The 16,297-nt window shown below is 42.0% G+C and overlaps 1 protein-coding gene across 2 annotated transcripts; it reads right to left on the bottom strand.

The window, feature by feature from the left end:
- Positions 1-2,554: 2,554 nt before the first annotated feature.
- On the bottom strand, positions 2,555-15,855 carry mcm7 (minichromosome maintenance complex component 7). 2 transcript variants are annotated; one of them, XM_086024398.1, is made up of 15 exons: positions 15,630-15,855; positions 13,975-14,054; positions 12,301-12,465; positions 12,105-12,229; positions 10,902-11,082; positions 10,687-10,824; positions 9,992-10,141; positions 9,782-9,896; positions 9,563-9,694; positions 8,637-8,720; positions 8,329-8,540; positions 7,983-8,248; positions 6,634-6,802; positions 3,313-3,422; positions 2,555-3,009 (listed from the first exon to the last, which is right to left on the bottom strand). In XM_086024398.1, exons 1-15 carry the CDS (start codon positions 15,658-15,660, stop codon positions 2,793-2,795), a joined length of 2,175 nt encoding a protein of 724 aa, XP_085880524.1. In that variant the 5' UTR covers positions 15,661-15,855; the 3' UTR covers positions 2,555-2,792. The 2 variants fall into 2 exon arrangements, with proteins under 2 accessions (XP_085880524.1, XP_085880526.1); XM_086024400.1 differs by lacking the exon at positions 15,630-15,855 and adding an exon at positions 14,537-14,664.
- Between the last annotated feature and the right edge of the window lie 442 nt (positions 15,856-16,297).

The raw sequence follows: 16,297 nt of genomic DNA, 5'->3' as shown, positions 1-16,297 counted from the left end.
TAGTGCTTCTCTTAAAGTATTATTCCATTACTTTACGTATTTGAAAATGTTCATTCTTCTCAAGGCGATAGCAAACACACATGGTTACATTTTTGGGGCAGCACAGCTGATTAGTAGTTGACTGATTTTAAATATATTTTTTATACAGCTGTGCTATTACCTTTATAATTCACTAACTAGCTGGGATAAAACAAATTGTCCTACTTCCTGTATGTGGTTTTCATTTGAAGTTACCACCTACAGTTCTATAGAGTATATGGCTAAGGACCCAAAAAATGACTTTTATACACCGTCATGCTGTCTGCAAATAGAAGCAAATACATAACATACACCCAGAAATTTGGACTAATGTGTAACACGTTTACTTTTACATGTGTAACATCAAGTGGGAAGTTTCAATTTGTGCGTGAAAAAAAAAAAATCTACATACATGTGTGAACACGTATAGTTGGAACGTTTACATTTGTGAGTAAAAAGAAAACATCTGCCTTTTACATGTTGTTGGAGAAGAAGTGCTGCAGGGCATTTGAAACAGACTCGGAAATGTCATGTAATTGGTAGCTGCGACCACACGCAGTAGTGAGTTTTCTGCAAGCAGCCGTTTTGTAACAGGGTTCTATTTTGGGGCCCTTGCAGTTCTCGTTGTATTTGCTGCTACTGGGTTCCATCCTTTGAAAACACGGTATTTCCATTAACTGCTATGCGGATGACTGTCAAATCGATGTCTTGCTGAGCTAAAAAGACGCTTTTCCCTTAAAGCAGAAGTCAACCCAATATTGTATATTTTTTCAAGAATATGTTCCCAGCAGCCCCATTAGTTGAAACACGGCATTCTGATTAATTTTGCATTTGTGGAATATAAATTAAGCAGAAAAATGCACTCGTTTTTATCCATCCCTGGGGGCGGCCATTTTGTCTTCTCTCGACTGAAAATGACATCGCAACTGCTCAGAACGACCAATCACGGCTGACCTGTTTTCTGAATCTGAGCTGTGATAGGTCATTGTGAGCAGTTGCGATGTCATTTTCAGTCGACAGAAGACAAAATGGCCTCCCCCAGAGATGGCTAAAAATGATTAACACTTATTCCACAAGCGCAATATTTATCAGAATGCCCTGTTTCAACTTGTGGGCTTGCATAGAACATATTCTTGAAAGAAAAATGGTTGCGTTCTTCCCTTTAAGCCCACTTTTATCCTGTCTAGAGGACATCAACGCCTGGATGTCACCAAATTTCTTACATTTCAGCAAAAGGAAAACAGAAGTTATGGAGTTCGTTCCCAGTGGCTCTTCTAAATCCCACCCTGTTGATCCCTGGCTTCATATCTAAAGCCAAAAGTCTCAAACTTGGGTTTTAAGTTACGAACAGTGATCTTAAATTGGACCAGCCAATCAGCGCTGTTGTTAGGTCCATCTTCTTTCATCTTAGACAGCTGGCTAAGGTAAAGGCCCTCCTTTCTCATCAGCACTAAGAAACAGTAATCCATGCTTTTGTTCTATCCTGGCTAGATTACTGTAATCTAGCCAATCCTCTCTCAAGCTTCCCCAGTTGGTCCAAAATGCTGCTGCTCGCCTCCTAACTGGAGCTCGGAAGACAGAGCACACAACACCAATTTTGGCCTCCCTTCACTGGCTACCAGTGCATTTTAGGCAGAGCTGGGCACTTGACCCTTTTTTGCCGGTCCGGCCGCAACCCTCCAGCCTTAACCTGGGTACCCGTGCCCCCACGCCCTTATTCATAAAAATTATCACCCCTGCCGCATTCTGCCCTCTGCGACCTGTCGCCAACAGCACAATGCGTCGGTCAACGTGAATCAATGCGGCAGTTGTCGCTGGCGCCGACGCGGGAGTAGAAAGAAGTCTAAAAAGAAGCCTTTCGCTGAGTAGGCTGAGATGAAATTTGGCCGCCTCGCGACCACGTCAAACGCATGATGGCCGATTAGTGTGCCGGACTAAAATCCACTTCCGGCCAAGCTTGGTCCAGCCCTTTTCTAAAATTGGTCAGCCCCCGCCCCAAAAATGAGCATCCGGCCGGGCCTGAGGGTCCAACTGGTCCGGACTGCCCAGCTCTGATTTTAGGGATCATTTTAAGATGCTTCTATTTGTTTACAAGTCTTTAAATGGCCTCACCCCGGTGTACCTCTCCGAGCCACTCCACTCCACTCCTATGCACCTTCTTGGAGCCTCAGGTCTGGACGGGCTAAGCGGAGCCTAAGAGGGGATCGAGCCTTCTCTGTCGCTGGTCCTTCCTTTTGGAATGACCATCCATTGGATGTTAGGCAAGTCCTCTCTCTGTCCATTTTTAAAACACGTGTGAAGACAGTTCTATTCTCTGGCTTTTGATCCGACCAGAGACCGAAAGTTTTGGGCTGTTTTCCGTTGTCTATCATATATAGTGTTTTGTGTTAATTTATTGCTTTCTCTTGTATAATGACTGTTTTGTTGTTGCATGTAGTGCTTTTTTAAAACTGTAGCTGTTGTGAAATGCGCTGTAGAAATTAAATTGTATTGCATAATGTGAACAGTTTCCTTGTTAGTCACACACAAAGCAAAATAATGAGTGAATGATAAATTTATTATAGCTTTGCGTCACAACAGAATAATCATTAACATTGCAGTACAATGTTTAAAAATATACAGAATTGCTCAAAGAAGCACTGGAATGTAGATCCGACTTGGAAGTAATGACATATGTACAAGCGGAACTCCTTAAAGCGAACACTGAAGGCTCAACTCTTACTGGAGACTGTCGAAGGAAGAAAAACGTCTATTTTTTGTGTCTCCTGCTGATCTCAGACGAAGGTGATGCGGGTCCGAGCCTGGTTGATCTGCCACACGTTGAGCTCTTCGTACTCTTCCAGGGCCTCCTGGAACATGGCGGGGGTGAAGCCCCGCGACACGCAGCGTTGCTCGGCCTCCGACATGCGAACCACGGCGCCTCGACCCGCCGCGCCCTCTGTGGCCAGCTCGCGCACCAAGGAAAAGATGACGTCGGCCGGACGCTGAGTCCTGTGGACCAATTATGAGAAATGATTGCCTTAGGACCAAAATGTGGAGTGGAGGCAAAAAGACACTTTGCCAGCTAGCATTACCATAGAGCACCTAGAAGACCATCTAATTAAAACATGTCGACATGCTGCTCCTCCCATAAAATAACTTTACAGCTTCCTCCAGGACAGGCGGCTTCTCTAACTGGTATGCGAGAAACTCGTAAAAGATTTTTTTTTTTGAAGATCGAGGGACCTGCGGGCACTGATTATAAACGCAGGGTGCCTGCATTCGTTAAAAGTTGGGCATGTGTTGGCGACAAACCTTGTGTTGTTTGACTTGTCGGTTTGCAGCGAGTCTTTGGACATCTCCATCAGCCTCATAGCTTCGTTGACGTCCTCCTTCTCCACGCCGTCCATCAAGCGGAGGCGAGCCTGCACGGGGAGAGGGCGTTAAAAAAAGGAAAAATAGAATGTGAACTGAATGGCGAAATTTGATTTTAGAACTGAAGGGGTGGAGGAGAAAAACTACAGGAGTGCAGGTACCTCAAATCTCAAAAGTCAGGAAAATGTGATGACAGCATATTACATGACCCGAGTAGACCTTAGGATACTTAGTCGCATCCTAATAGATGGTGATGGCGTTTGGATTAAACTTCCTGTTTTTGCTCCCATTTACTTTGATAGGCCAAGAGTTATTATAGCTTGGGATTTTTTCATTATAGTTTTATGTCACTTCGACTTATTTTTTTTATTCAGTTAGTTTTAGTTTTTAAGAGTTGGTTATTCTTGTTCATTTTTGAAAATGCTTCATTTGAGCTTATTCGTCTTAGCTTGTTTTTTTTTAACTAATGTCCAGTGCAAAACATTTTTTTTTACTTAATTTATTTTTTTAAATCACTGAATATTGTGTAATAAAGAATTCCCAAACGACTGTTAGACTTTCCTTCTTTCACATGGCTGGACAGTAATACCAACAATACCAATATGGTAATACCAAAATGAACACATTTAAAATTAATTGAGAGTGGTTGTGTATGAAATTAACATTTTCACTGATTATAGTTATAGCTTTTCAAATGTAAAATGTAGATTTTACTTTTTGTTTCTTTCATTTACAAATGTGTTTTTTTTTTTCCAATTTAAGTTTTGCTACATTTGTTTTCATTAACTATAATAACCCTGGCTAGAACTAGCTCTTTAGATCATGCGAATTAGACAGATCTATGGGCCGGATCGGATGGTAATATATGTAGCATTTTTATGCAAAAACCGTAGTAGGCTGTAAAATCTCAAAATTTCCATGTGTTGAATATCAGCATTTTTTTGGAGAATTTTTAGGGTTTAATTATTTTTTCCCCATTGCAAGTGACGTACAACTCCATTTCAACAGTCAGGACGTCGCATGCAATGTTTTTAAAGTGACAAGAGCCTCACATTTAATCTGTTTTTATCTTACACACCATGTGATGTCTAACTAAAAATGTCCAAATTGCACAAGACGTCGCATTTTTTTTCTATGTAATCACTGCCTGGATAGCATATTGTGTCGTTTCACAATTGTAAATCAAATAATTCTTTTAAGCCCACTTGCACATTAATGTTGGGGTCAAAATTATACTGTAATTTTCTGACCATCGGGTGGGACTGTATTGTTAGTTTATTGTAATTGCACCATACGTGCATTTGGTACATTTAGCGCTACTATGATAGGTTCAAACTGCACACGAAACGTCAGGTAGCACAACGTCTCGCTGGCTTTTGTTCGCTATTCACCTACACTCGAGTTGCTTGGAGCAGAGGATCCTTCGGCAGAGGGGAAACAAAAAATGGGAACATCGCTAGTCGATCTGGCGACCGTTGTTTTTGTTATTACTTTGGCTTATGCTACATGCTATCTTGATTGACAGTTCAGTTGCAAACAAGTCAGTTCTACGTTTGGCGAACAAAAACACCCATTAGCGCTTAGATACAGATTATGTGAACATGATTGTTGAAGAGAGGGGAATTTAACTTTATGTTGACCTCTCTGTCCCATAGACCGCAATGATAGTCCCATTAACATTGGAATCGCATTGCCAGAAACAAGTAATCCTACTTCCGGCATAACAAAAATAGCCGCCTGCTCGCGATTAGATGCACGCCACTGAGAACGAATGTAATAGAAAGGAATTTGACTTAAAGACAAAAAAACGGAAAAGCTGACATCCATCCCTTCATATGGCGCCTTGGATAACAAGGGGCACCTGTAATTTTGGGAAAAAGTGAGAGGACTTTCAAGCGCGCCTTACGGCCGGGAAAAAAAGTGGTGCATGTTGCATATCTCAATTTTTTGTGTCTATTTGACAAAGTCATGCTACACTTATAAAACATTAAGTCACAAGTTAGTCACTTGTGTTTCTCCTCCCCATGTAGTACTCTTAATTATTCCGATGACTACATTTTACTTTTACTTGAGTAATATTATTCTCAGGTAAAATTACTCACAAGTGAATTTTTGGCTACTTTAAAGCCCACTGATTATACAATATGTTTAATGTTGCATTCTAGTGGTTGGTTTTCATTTTACATTTGTGTTAGTGTTATTTTACATTTGTGTTAGTGTTAAAAAATGAGACACATTAGCATACAGTAAATAATTTCTGATGGCGATCGTTTAAGTCAAGTGACCTTGACATCATTTCCCAAAAGTTAGCGACTTGAACAAAATCCAACGCGGTCGTATTGTGACTTTGGAGCTTCTTGATGACGGCTGCGCTGTGCCGGCACTGTCAGACCGAGACAAGTGCAATGCCCTCTGGGATGGCCGGCAATTGCCCAAGTCTCCGCCTCTCAACACCAGCTAGTCTCTCTGCAGGTCCCAACAAAGATTACGACGTAACCTCCGAACGCGCTCAGTTTTGCATGGGTTTGCACAGCTGGCACAAAGGCTGACTGCCCACCCTGCAAAGCTGAGCGTTGCTTGGACCATCGCTGAAGTTCAACGTCTAGGGAGAATGGAGGAAGTCTGACACCTGGTGGACACGCACATGCAGCACATCGCCGCCCATCTGCAGGAAGTGCTGCTTTTGCAGTAGGTCCATCATGCTACCTGCACAAACAGCACTTTTCGCAGCCAGAGGCAATCCAAATGTGAAAACATCTTGGGAAAATTGGAGGATTCACTTTACAACATTTGTTTTTGTCATGTTTTTTTTTTTTTTGTCCAGCGTGGGAAACAAGTGCTCACTGTGCAGTAGATTGGCTTTAACACTACCTGCACTGTAAGCACTTTAGCTCACACTGAACCAGTGATGAAACCAATTGAAGAATTGTCAAGTGTACAGCGAAGCTCTATTCTTTGCAGTGGAAATGTTCCAAATTCAGGAGACACACACACAAAAAAAAAAACCTATTGTACCCCCTCACAAATTTGTACGCAAGTCCAAATGCGCCATAGTGATCACTAAACTGTACTACTGTCACTAAACTGTGCTAGTGCAGTAGTAAAGTCTAATTACATTAAATGCATGAGAAAACCCTTCCAGGAAATAAATAAAACTTAACAACAGTTATACATGGTCCTAATTGAGCATTCTTAATTAGAAATGGGACCACTGCAAAATTGGACATCCTGTAACCAAAATTCTCCCAACAGTGTTCTCACCAGCGCGGTGGCGAGGCGGAGGATGGAGAGGAGGGTGCGGGCCGAGGTGAAAGTGGTGTCCTTGCTGACCCGCGCCTCCTTCCTCATCTCCACGTAGGCGGCGGTGATGTAGTCGGACAGCGACTCGGGTACCACTGGCTGCTTCTTCTTACACACAGAAATGTAACGTCTGCGGGGAATTGGACATTGGACAAAGACACAGATTAGTGATTTGTGAATCAAAACAATCCTCACTCCAAACGCTTTTCTATTTCCACACCCATCCCAAGACACAACCATGTGCATACATACCTCAGAGCAGGGGTACGGAACTTCGGTTCCTCGAGAGCCATATCCTGCCTGTTTTGGATCCCTCCCTACTACAACACACCTGACTCAAATGATCAGGATTGTTTCAGACTTCTACCGAGCATGCTGATGAGATGATCATTTGAATCGGGTTTGTTGTAATAAGGAGGGATCCAAAACACGCAGGATATGGCTCACGAGGAACTGAGCTCCCTACCCCTGCCTTAGAGTATTGCGTACACTTTTTTTTGTTTTAGCCAAAGTAATCTGCTGTTGATTTGGGCTACATTTGGGGGAAAAATGATTTTTTTTTTTAAACAAAGATTCACCAAAAATGGGAGGCAAAATTCAATTTCTAATAAAAAAAAGGAGATATTGGATTTGTGCATTTCTTTTTCAAGATAAAACCCTGAACTGAGTTACTTAATCCTAAAAACATTTATGATCAAAACGGGTAATTTTCTGAAATAAAAAAGGGGACATTTTCTTTTTAGATACAAATTAAAAATAGAAAGACATGCTTTGATTTGCTATCGAGTTAAGGGTTTAAAATCCGATGTTAAAAACTTTTTTGAGTGGTACATGCTTTCATTGGACAGCAATGATAGATGTGCAAAAATTAATCGACAACTGGTAATAAAATAGGTCAACAACTATTTTGACAACCGATTAATCATTTGGAGACATTGCACAATTAAGATATGTCCCAATCCTCAGATTTTCTTTAGCCTCTCAAAAGTAAATATGCTAAAATTTAAGTTTAAAATAAAAGTCCTCCATTATCGTTTTATGTGATCAAAACAGGACATTTGCAAAATTCTGTTTTCCCTTTGGAAAACAATGATGAATATTTTTTGCCTTTTTTCTGATATGCTCCAGGCCAAACCAGTAACTGATTCACAATCAATTTGTGCATTTTCCGCACTGCCAATTTGATGTCTTTCTTTTAAATATAGGGATGAAATTAAATAGGTAAAAAAAATTGATTAATTGATCATTAAACTCGTCAGACGCATCCCTGGACGATATACAACATCGCCAAAGCAGGTCCCCACACACACCTCATGAGCTTCATGTCGATGGGGGTGAAGTGCGTGGGAGGCTGGCGGCAGTGCTGGTGTACGTAAGTGATGTGCTGGGCCAGGCGCAGGTCGGCGTCGGCATCCGGCTTGTCCTGGATGAGCCAGAGCAGGTCGAAACGCGAGAGCAGCGCAGCCGGCAGCTGGATGTTCTGCTCGATGCTCTTCTTGGGGTTGTAGCGGCCGTACGCCGGGTTGGCGGCGGCCAGGATGGAGCAGCGGGCGTTTAGGGAGGTCATGATGCCAGCCTGTTTGGTGGGTCGGCCGTTAGGACTTCTCAAAAGCACAAAAGAAGCGAAATTCTAAAACAAGCGGAGCGAGGGCTTACCTTGGCGATGGAAATGGTCTGTTGCTCCATCACCTCGTGGATGGCCGTGCGGTCGGCGTCGGCCATCTTGTCAAACTCATCGATGCAGCACACGCCCAGGTCGGCCAGCACGAGGGCGCCGCCTTCCAGGGTCATTTCGCCCGTTAGGGGGTCTCGCATCACGGCCGCCGTCAAGCCCACACCTGACGAGCCTCGGCCTGTCGTGTACTGGCCTGAGGACGTCAATGAGAGGCGGGCGGGGTTACCGATTGTCATGCGTGATATTTGCTTGCTGACAGAACAACTTCAAAACGATGTTGTGCACTTACTGCGAGGCGCCAGGCGGTCGATGTAGGACAAGAGCTGCGACTTGGCCACGCCAGGATCTCCCATTAAGCAGATGTTGATGTTACCTGAGTGGATATGACAGGATGAGTGTCATGATGAAGCATGCATCTTTATGTACTGTATTACTTAAGCCTTTGAGAAAATATTACATCTGTGTCCTTTTTTTATGTCACGGAAAACCCATATTTTGTAGTACAAAATCTAAGCGAAGTTAACATTTGGCATTTTATAGGCTTTTCATCTTATTCTAGTCATTCCCTATAAAAGGATTTAACCCGAGGCACAACAAAACATTTGCAGCGCGTTAAGAAAATCAATGATGAATGATCAATTTAAGTGGATAAAGCTGAACAACATTGATGATTAAATATTAACAACGCAAGCAATGTGTTGATTTTGTCATATTAATTTGGTACTGGACTGGTTGTCGCCAGCGTCAGCGAACTTCAGGTGGCCCGACACAGTCATGCAGTGCCTTGGGCCACCGCTTTTGTAGAACGTTGCTCGGCTCGCCATGCCAATCCTATGTTTGGATTAAATATATAATGAAACACTACAAAAAGGGTTATGTTTACTGTTTAAAAACCCTTTAAAAAACAGCCACTGAAACATGGACTATTTGAACATTAACACTGCACTTAAATAGGGGGGAAAAATTATTGATTCAACTCAAATGCACAGCACAAAAAATGTGCATGAATGTTTAAAAACAGTTACAAGAAAGGCAATGCAAACATATTATATCGAACTTAAAAGTTAAATACAACTGAATTGTTTGCACATCACTAGAGGGAGCTATTGTACCACATGTTGAAAATTGCTCGGTGGCTTCAACAGTCTGAGGGAAAACCTTTCAAAAAACAGCTGCATTAGCGTAAACACGGCTTAAAAGTGAATGAGCGCTCACCTCTGATCTTCATGCCTTTAGGGGCTTGTTGCACACCTCCGACCAGCAGCAGAAGCAGAGCCTTCTTCACATCCTCGTGGCCGTAAATCTCCGGCGCGATGGATCCAGACAGTTTCTCGTAAAACCCTTCTTCTACAAATAAAAACAACAAAACATTTCACGCCCCGTTGCCTATCCAGTAACACGGGGCATGACACCGCATGGACGCAAAGTGTGCACCGGTGATGCTGCGCAGCTCTTCTTCACTCAGCTCCTCGTTTCCTAGCTCATCGTCCTCAGTCTTGTTCATGAGCGTGATGGCGTGAGCTTCCATGAAAGTCTCCGACAGAAGACCCTACGGACAAAATACATTTGAGGATGAGAACGCGTCGCCCAAAGAGATCTAAACCAACCCCATTGGTGGAAGTAATGATGACGTGCCCAATGTACCTGCATGGCCTGTCTGAAGCCGGTGCGCAGAAGTGGCAGGAAGATTCCCGTGATGGCCACGTGGTCGCCCGGTTGGGCAAGTCGTGTGTTTTCACCGCGTGCGTACACGGTCATACTTCTCGGGATGTTACCAACAGGCACCTGGTCACTCTGTAGAAAAGGTAATTATAGTTAATAAAAACGAACAAAATGAACTAAAATGGGAAAAACATTTTTGTCGATGAAATAAAGTAAAAAACAGACTCCAATTTTGGGGAAAAAAAGACAGTTTATAAAAGTAGGTAAAACTAATTTCAGAGAAAATGTCCTTTGTTTTCATCTTTGTCAAGTTCATACATGGGGTTTATTTTATGTATTCATTTGAGTATTACTGTTCGGCCGTACAAAAGAAAGAAGGACAGCAGTCGTTTGGGAATTGTAGCTTTCTAACCATACTTCCTATGACTTTTTCTGTAGTTTTTTTTTTTTTAAACCTTGCACTCAACAAAATATTACATACACACATACATACATACATATATTAAGAAAAATAATAAATAACAAACCGGGTCTAAAAAACAATTAATGCTGAAGTTAAAAAAAGAAAATCGCAATGAAATAAAAACTATGATAAAAAAAATTCATGAATTATAATAACCCTGCTCTGTAGGTGAAAAAATGCCGACGTCCCATTTAAGAGTCAAAAATCTCCTTACATGCTCCTGGATGCGAAGCTCCTGGAATTTGACGAACTTGGAGCCTCTGGTTTGCAAGTAGAGGCGACCTCCAGATTTGTTGGTGGTGCACTCTTGGCTGGGACACATGACGAGGGGCATGAAGGACGCCGACTGGATCTGGAGGGCAGCGAGACCACAATGAACGGAGGTGCAGCTTAGCGCCGACCCCGCAATTTGGGGAGAGCGGGTCTTACCGGCTGATAAGTCTCGGCGCCGCACTGGTCACACGTGTACGTGGCCACCGCCATCATGGGCTTGACCTCAGTGGCGCGCGTCACAATGCCTCGGACGGTCACTAGGTGCCCGATGCTGTCGGCCCGCACGTCGCGCACCACTTTTGGCTTTGCAGTGCTGGGCGGCTTGAAGTAGAGCTCACTGTGGAGAAAACATTGTTCATAGAACGTGTTCACTTGATTCGACTTTTGAATTACAAAGAAAGAAAAAAAAGTCTGGAATTTGAAAATTTGGAATATAAATGTTGCTGTATTATACAAAAAGTCCTCTGTTTACGATTCGAGGTTAACAATGGCAGACAACAAACTAGTTTACGCAGCATCACAAGAAGGCCGGCTTTATTATTATGTTATTGAAAAAGAACACTATCGTTAAAAAAAAGGACAGTTACAGGGCACATCGGTTTTTCTTTTGTTATATTTTATTAGCGCGATGGCATAACTGCCAAGGCCATTTTTAACTTATTGCCAAAATAATGTGGAAACAAAAAACACGCTTCGCAAATTTTTTTTGTTGTTGTCCAAAATGATTAACTTAGGTAATTATGCTATTAGGCTAACGGTTCATGTAAGGATAGCGGTACAATGATTAATCGACATCTACTTGATTATCAAATGAATGAATTACTTTGAGAATTGATTGATCGTTCTGAGACACTCTTTAACTTAATGTCTAAATCCTAAAATATTCAGCCTCTCAACAGTTGATATTCACAGATTTCTGTTGTCTTCCATGAAAGCAGACGGATTATCTTTTTGTGTCGAATCAAAATAAGACATTTGCAAACATCTGCTTTTACTTTGGAAAACAATGACCATTATTTTTGCCAATTTTAATGACACGATACAGGCCAAACCACTAAAGGAATAATAATAATTTGATGTGTGTGCATTTTATGCACTGTCATTTTGAAATAGTGTCCTGTTTTTGAATAAGGAGGAGAAATTCCGTTTTTTCCAGACATTCATTGATGAACAGTCTAAATAATCAGCATATTACTCAACTATTTAAATCATTAGTTGCTGTCCTAGGTAAAGCTAATTAAATAAGGGTATTTCATACAAATATTCGCTGTGATTATCCCTTTTCGGTGAAGGCATGCTCAGACAAATTCAGGTTACGTTGTACTTTTAAGGTTCCGCTGTATTCTCTGTGAAACGTACAATCTCCTCATGAGCTCCGCCGGGTACTGGTTTCGAGCGTCATGCGTGTCAGCAGGGTCACGTGATCTCTGTTCCATCATCAGCCGGTGCTCGATGTACACATCCAGCGCATCTTTGGCCACAATCTGTATACGTTAACTTATTAGTATGACTTATTAAGACACATGAATCAGACCGCTCCACTGGTTCCACTTACATCTCGTTCTTTGTACTCAGGCAGCAGTTCGTGCACGGCGTCTGCAAAGAGGCCCGTGTAGCGCTTGGCGTTCTCGCAGACGCTCTCCACCAGCTCTGGGTCTTCCTCAGCCACGTCATCCAGGTCCACATAGCAAGACACCTGCTCTCTGTGGGCCAGCGCCACCTGGAGGCACACTAACAATGAGTGACAATAACACAATTCCTCACAAGCATTGTTTTAAAAGCTTCTCCGGCATTTTTTAGCCAAAAATTAGTATTTTTTCATTATAAGGTTAGTATTATACTATACTAACGATTACTTTAATAATCGATTAATCTGTTGATTAGGGGTGTACGAGTCCACGAGTAATCCGAGCACCTCAATTTAAAAAAAAAAAGCTAAAGGAATTTTTTCTGCCATGTATACCCGTTTATTCTGTGTGCACTGCCGGGAAGACAAGCCAAACCAGCCGCAACATCAATTGTTCATGCTATACATGATTGTAACATGCTGCCAAGGCAGCGAGAAGGCCGCTGACTTGACTTCCTGATTGGAGAGGCTCGACAGATGGAGGCCGGTTTACTTGTTGCCACTAACTGTTGCCGCTAACATCACCCTCGAGTCAAATTCAACCGCTAATTAAGGATGCTAAAAAAAAATCTAAAGATATATGCTGACATTGTGTAATGCGGAACCTCTTACCAGTGTTAGCGGCTAATGGCTAGGAGCTAAACAAGTGCCTGAAATAGGCTGGTAAGACTACTGGACTACTTTTGAAAGGCAGTTTAATAGGCGAAAATGACTTTGCACACCTTGATGGTGACAGCCTGATGTTTTTTGCTGTTTTAACCTACCAAATTCAAGTAAAAAATGTTGATTATCGAAAAATGAAAACCAATTGGTCTGGTCGTTCATCAAGGTAAATATGTAAATTTCTCCTCCATATTCATAACTGTTCTTTAATCAAGCAAATTTTTTCATTTAATCAAAATACTTAATATTTGATAGTATTTTCAGTAGGCTATATGAATATCAAAATATTTTATGGCTGCAGCTGATTTTTAAAAAAAAGAGTTTAAAATCTATACCTTTATTAATCAAAAAACGGAATATTTCAAAGTGACAGTGCAGAAAACACTATTTACAATTCAGTTGCTGGTCTGGTCACTAACATGTCAGAAAAATCAAAAATGTTGATCATTGTTTTCCAAATTAAAAGCATGAGTTTGAAAATGTTTCCTTTTGATTCAGCACAAAGATAATCAGTCTGCTTTCACGAACGGCTCCAGAAATCTGAGAATATTTACTGTTGTGGGCCTGAAATTCTGAGCATTTGGCCAATTTTAAACAAGTTTTCTGAACGATTAGTTGATTATCAATATATTTAACCATTATTTTATTAAAGGAAAATCCTGTAAAATAGAGTATCTTTGCATAAATTTATGATCATGTTGCATTTTATTAACCACAAGCAATTAACAGGACAAAAAAATGTAATCACTTCAATCCAGGGGAGAGGATTCAGGTCTGTTGAAAGAATTCAGCTAACAGGTGGAACCTGCACGTATTCGTTTTAAGCAGCACTCCATTTTTCATTAAAAATGTTTTTAACACATATGTCCATTTTCTAATCACCAGACACCCTTTCACAATTTCTTTGAAATGTTCCATAACATTACCACATGTACTCACAAGTTGTGCGCCGTATTTGAACACCTTCTTCCCATTGTCATCTTCAGAGTAAAACTCCTGCAGGAATCTCTTGCATTTATCTGTAAAGGAACGTTTTGTTCTCATTACACACATTAAAGTCACACACGCACAAACACACACAGACGAAATGAAACACTGTTCACTTTTTTCATGTGCAGACATATTACAATGGAATTGGAGCGCTTAAAGATGTTGATGAGAAGCTGCAGTGGGCCTCCATGCTGGGAGCTAATTTGTTGTTCTGCGACGACAAGACCACCCCCCCCCCTTTGTTGAGTAACATGGCATCCTGTAATCTCGATGAGTCACTACCACATTTAGTGCCTTATAAAACTACCAACGAAGGAACAAAATCAGATTCCCAGCCACTGCGCTTTCTTTTATCGCAGGTTTCGAGGTTAAATAAAAATCATTAGGCTAAGAATCTGCTTCCGGATGAGGATGGCAATACATAACATGCGCGCTCACTTCGGTGTCCATGTTTTTTGGGCATAAAAAACACAGCGCGTACTTCTTCAAAGCGCCGCAAGTACAAACGAACCTTGAGTCCCGCGTCACAAGAGAGCGTCAACGAGCACGGGGCTAAGAATGGAAGCAGCTTGCTCACTTTGACGACATAGTTGGGATCTCGCCGCGCAGCTTTGGCGTTTCTGAGCTGGATGATGTTTTTGTAAACAAAGCAGCACATGGCTTTGGCGGCTCGTCACCACTGATATCCCTGCGCAGCTGCTCCGCGAGGGAAAATAGTGCTGCTGCCGTTTCCGATCCAAAACTGATTATCAAAACTCCTTTTTTTTTAACAAAGACCTCGCCAACACTCGAATCAGAGCGTGTATAAGTGTAAAACTGAGCTAAACGCAATTTTGGGTTGCATTGAATACATTGAATTTCTATTATCAACTGCTGCATTTATACGACGTTCGGGAAAATTATACTACTGACCAGTAAATTTTACTCAAAGTGAGTCTTTCAACCAAGGACAAAAAATTCCACCGCATCTAATGTTACAATATACACAAATTTAGGTGATTATAAGTGCGTAGAATTACACAGTTAACCAGATTTTTTCTCCAAAGCGAGTTTGTCAACTTTCAACAGGACACATTCGCTACCACGCTATATTTTTTTAATAGCAAGCGAACATGTGTTAGCCAAACTATTTTCAATCCAAACCAGACTATTTAGAGGGTCAAACTGGCCGACAAGTAACTTTGTGGCAAGTTACTGTTGAGGGTTGGACATGTGCTTGCTTGAACGCCTGCTCTCTTTGTTCCTGTGGCCTCATCCGGGTCACAGAGCAGTCACAACCCCCACCACACCACCTACCAAGCATGCCTGGCTACTAAACGTACTGGTGGTGGTCGCCAAGTTTGAGCAACTTCGAAAGACGCATTCAGTAATTTTCGGGCCGCGTACTCATTTTACAATACCCTTTTCTTTTTTAAATATCTTATGCGTGCTGTGCGCACGAGGATTGACTACAACACACAATTCTTGCTACCAAATCAAACACGTTTAAATTGGAATCTTGAAACCATTCCATTTCAAGTGTTGAAAGCGTATCGTGACAATGAGTTTCCAAGACTTGTTTAGGCCAACCTGTTGCACCCATGCGGCTGCTGAGCGACTCCTACCTTTCTCCGCCGCGTAATCTTTGCGCGCCATGTCTGCTGCCGAGCGGACTAAATTCCACAATCCCGGAGATCGAACGTTCCGATCTTTTCCACAAATTCCGCCGTTTAGTGCCGCACTGAGTGACCGCGTTGATGCTGGCGGAAAGTCGTTGGTTGTCCTCTGGAGCTCGCCGCTGAGAAGTGGCGCGAGTCTGACGTCGTCGTCGGCCAATCGCGTCGCAGGTTTCAGCGCGGAAGAGGCGGGTCTTCTCCGCGGCGGGAAAGTCGCTGGGTCACAGAGGAGTCACGTGACTCGTCCCACTTCCTGCTGGTTGCGAAAGGCGCGAACGGCGGCGATTGGGTTTCATACAAAGGGACAACCCGCAGTAAAACACGTTTGGCAGTTTTTTTTGGGTCATACAAATGCACACTTTCCAAATAACATAATCTCAAAGTCTTAATGGAACTCTTGCTTAAATACTTGAAAATTCCACATTTTCACCCATTGCCATACACACATCTTAATAAACTCCAAAGTTTTGAAAGTACGTCCAACTGTTGAATGTTACTTATTCCATAATTTGCTTTTCTCTAACAAGGAGCAGAATGGCAAAATTCAGTTAGCAAATATGGTTGCTTGCTTTATAAAAGGCTACTATCGTGTATATGATTGTGTTTCTGGTGTTGCT

Source organism: Filicampus tigris, chromosome 2 (assembly GCF_054856515.1).
Source record: "Filicampus tigris isolate MCC_2025a chromosome 2, RoL_Ftig_1.0, whole genome shotgun sequence".
Lineage (NCBI taxonomy): Eukaryota > Metazoa > Chordata > Actinopteri > Syngnathiformes > Syngnathidae > Filicampus > Filicampus tigris.
Note: the sequence above shows the minus strand (reverse complement) of the source record. Positions and strands in the feature narration are given on the sequence as shown.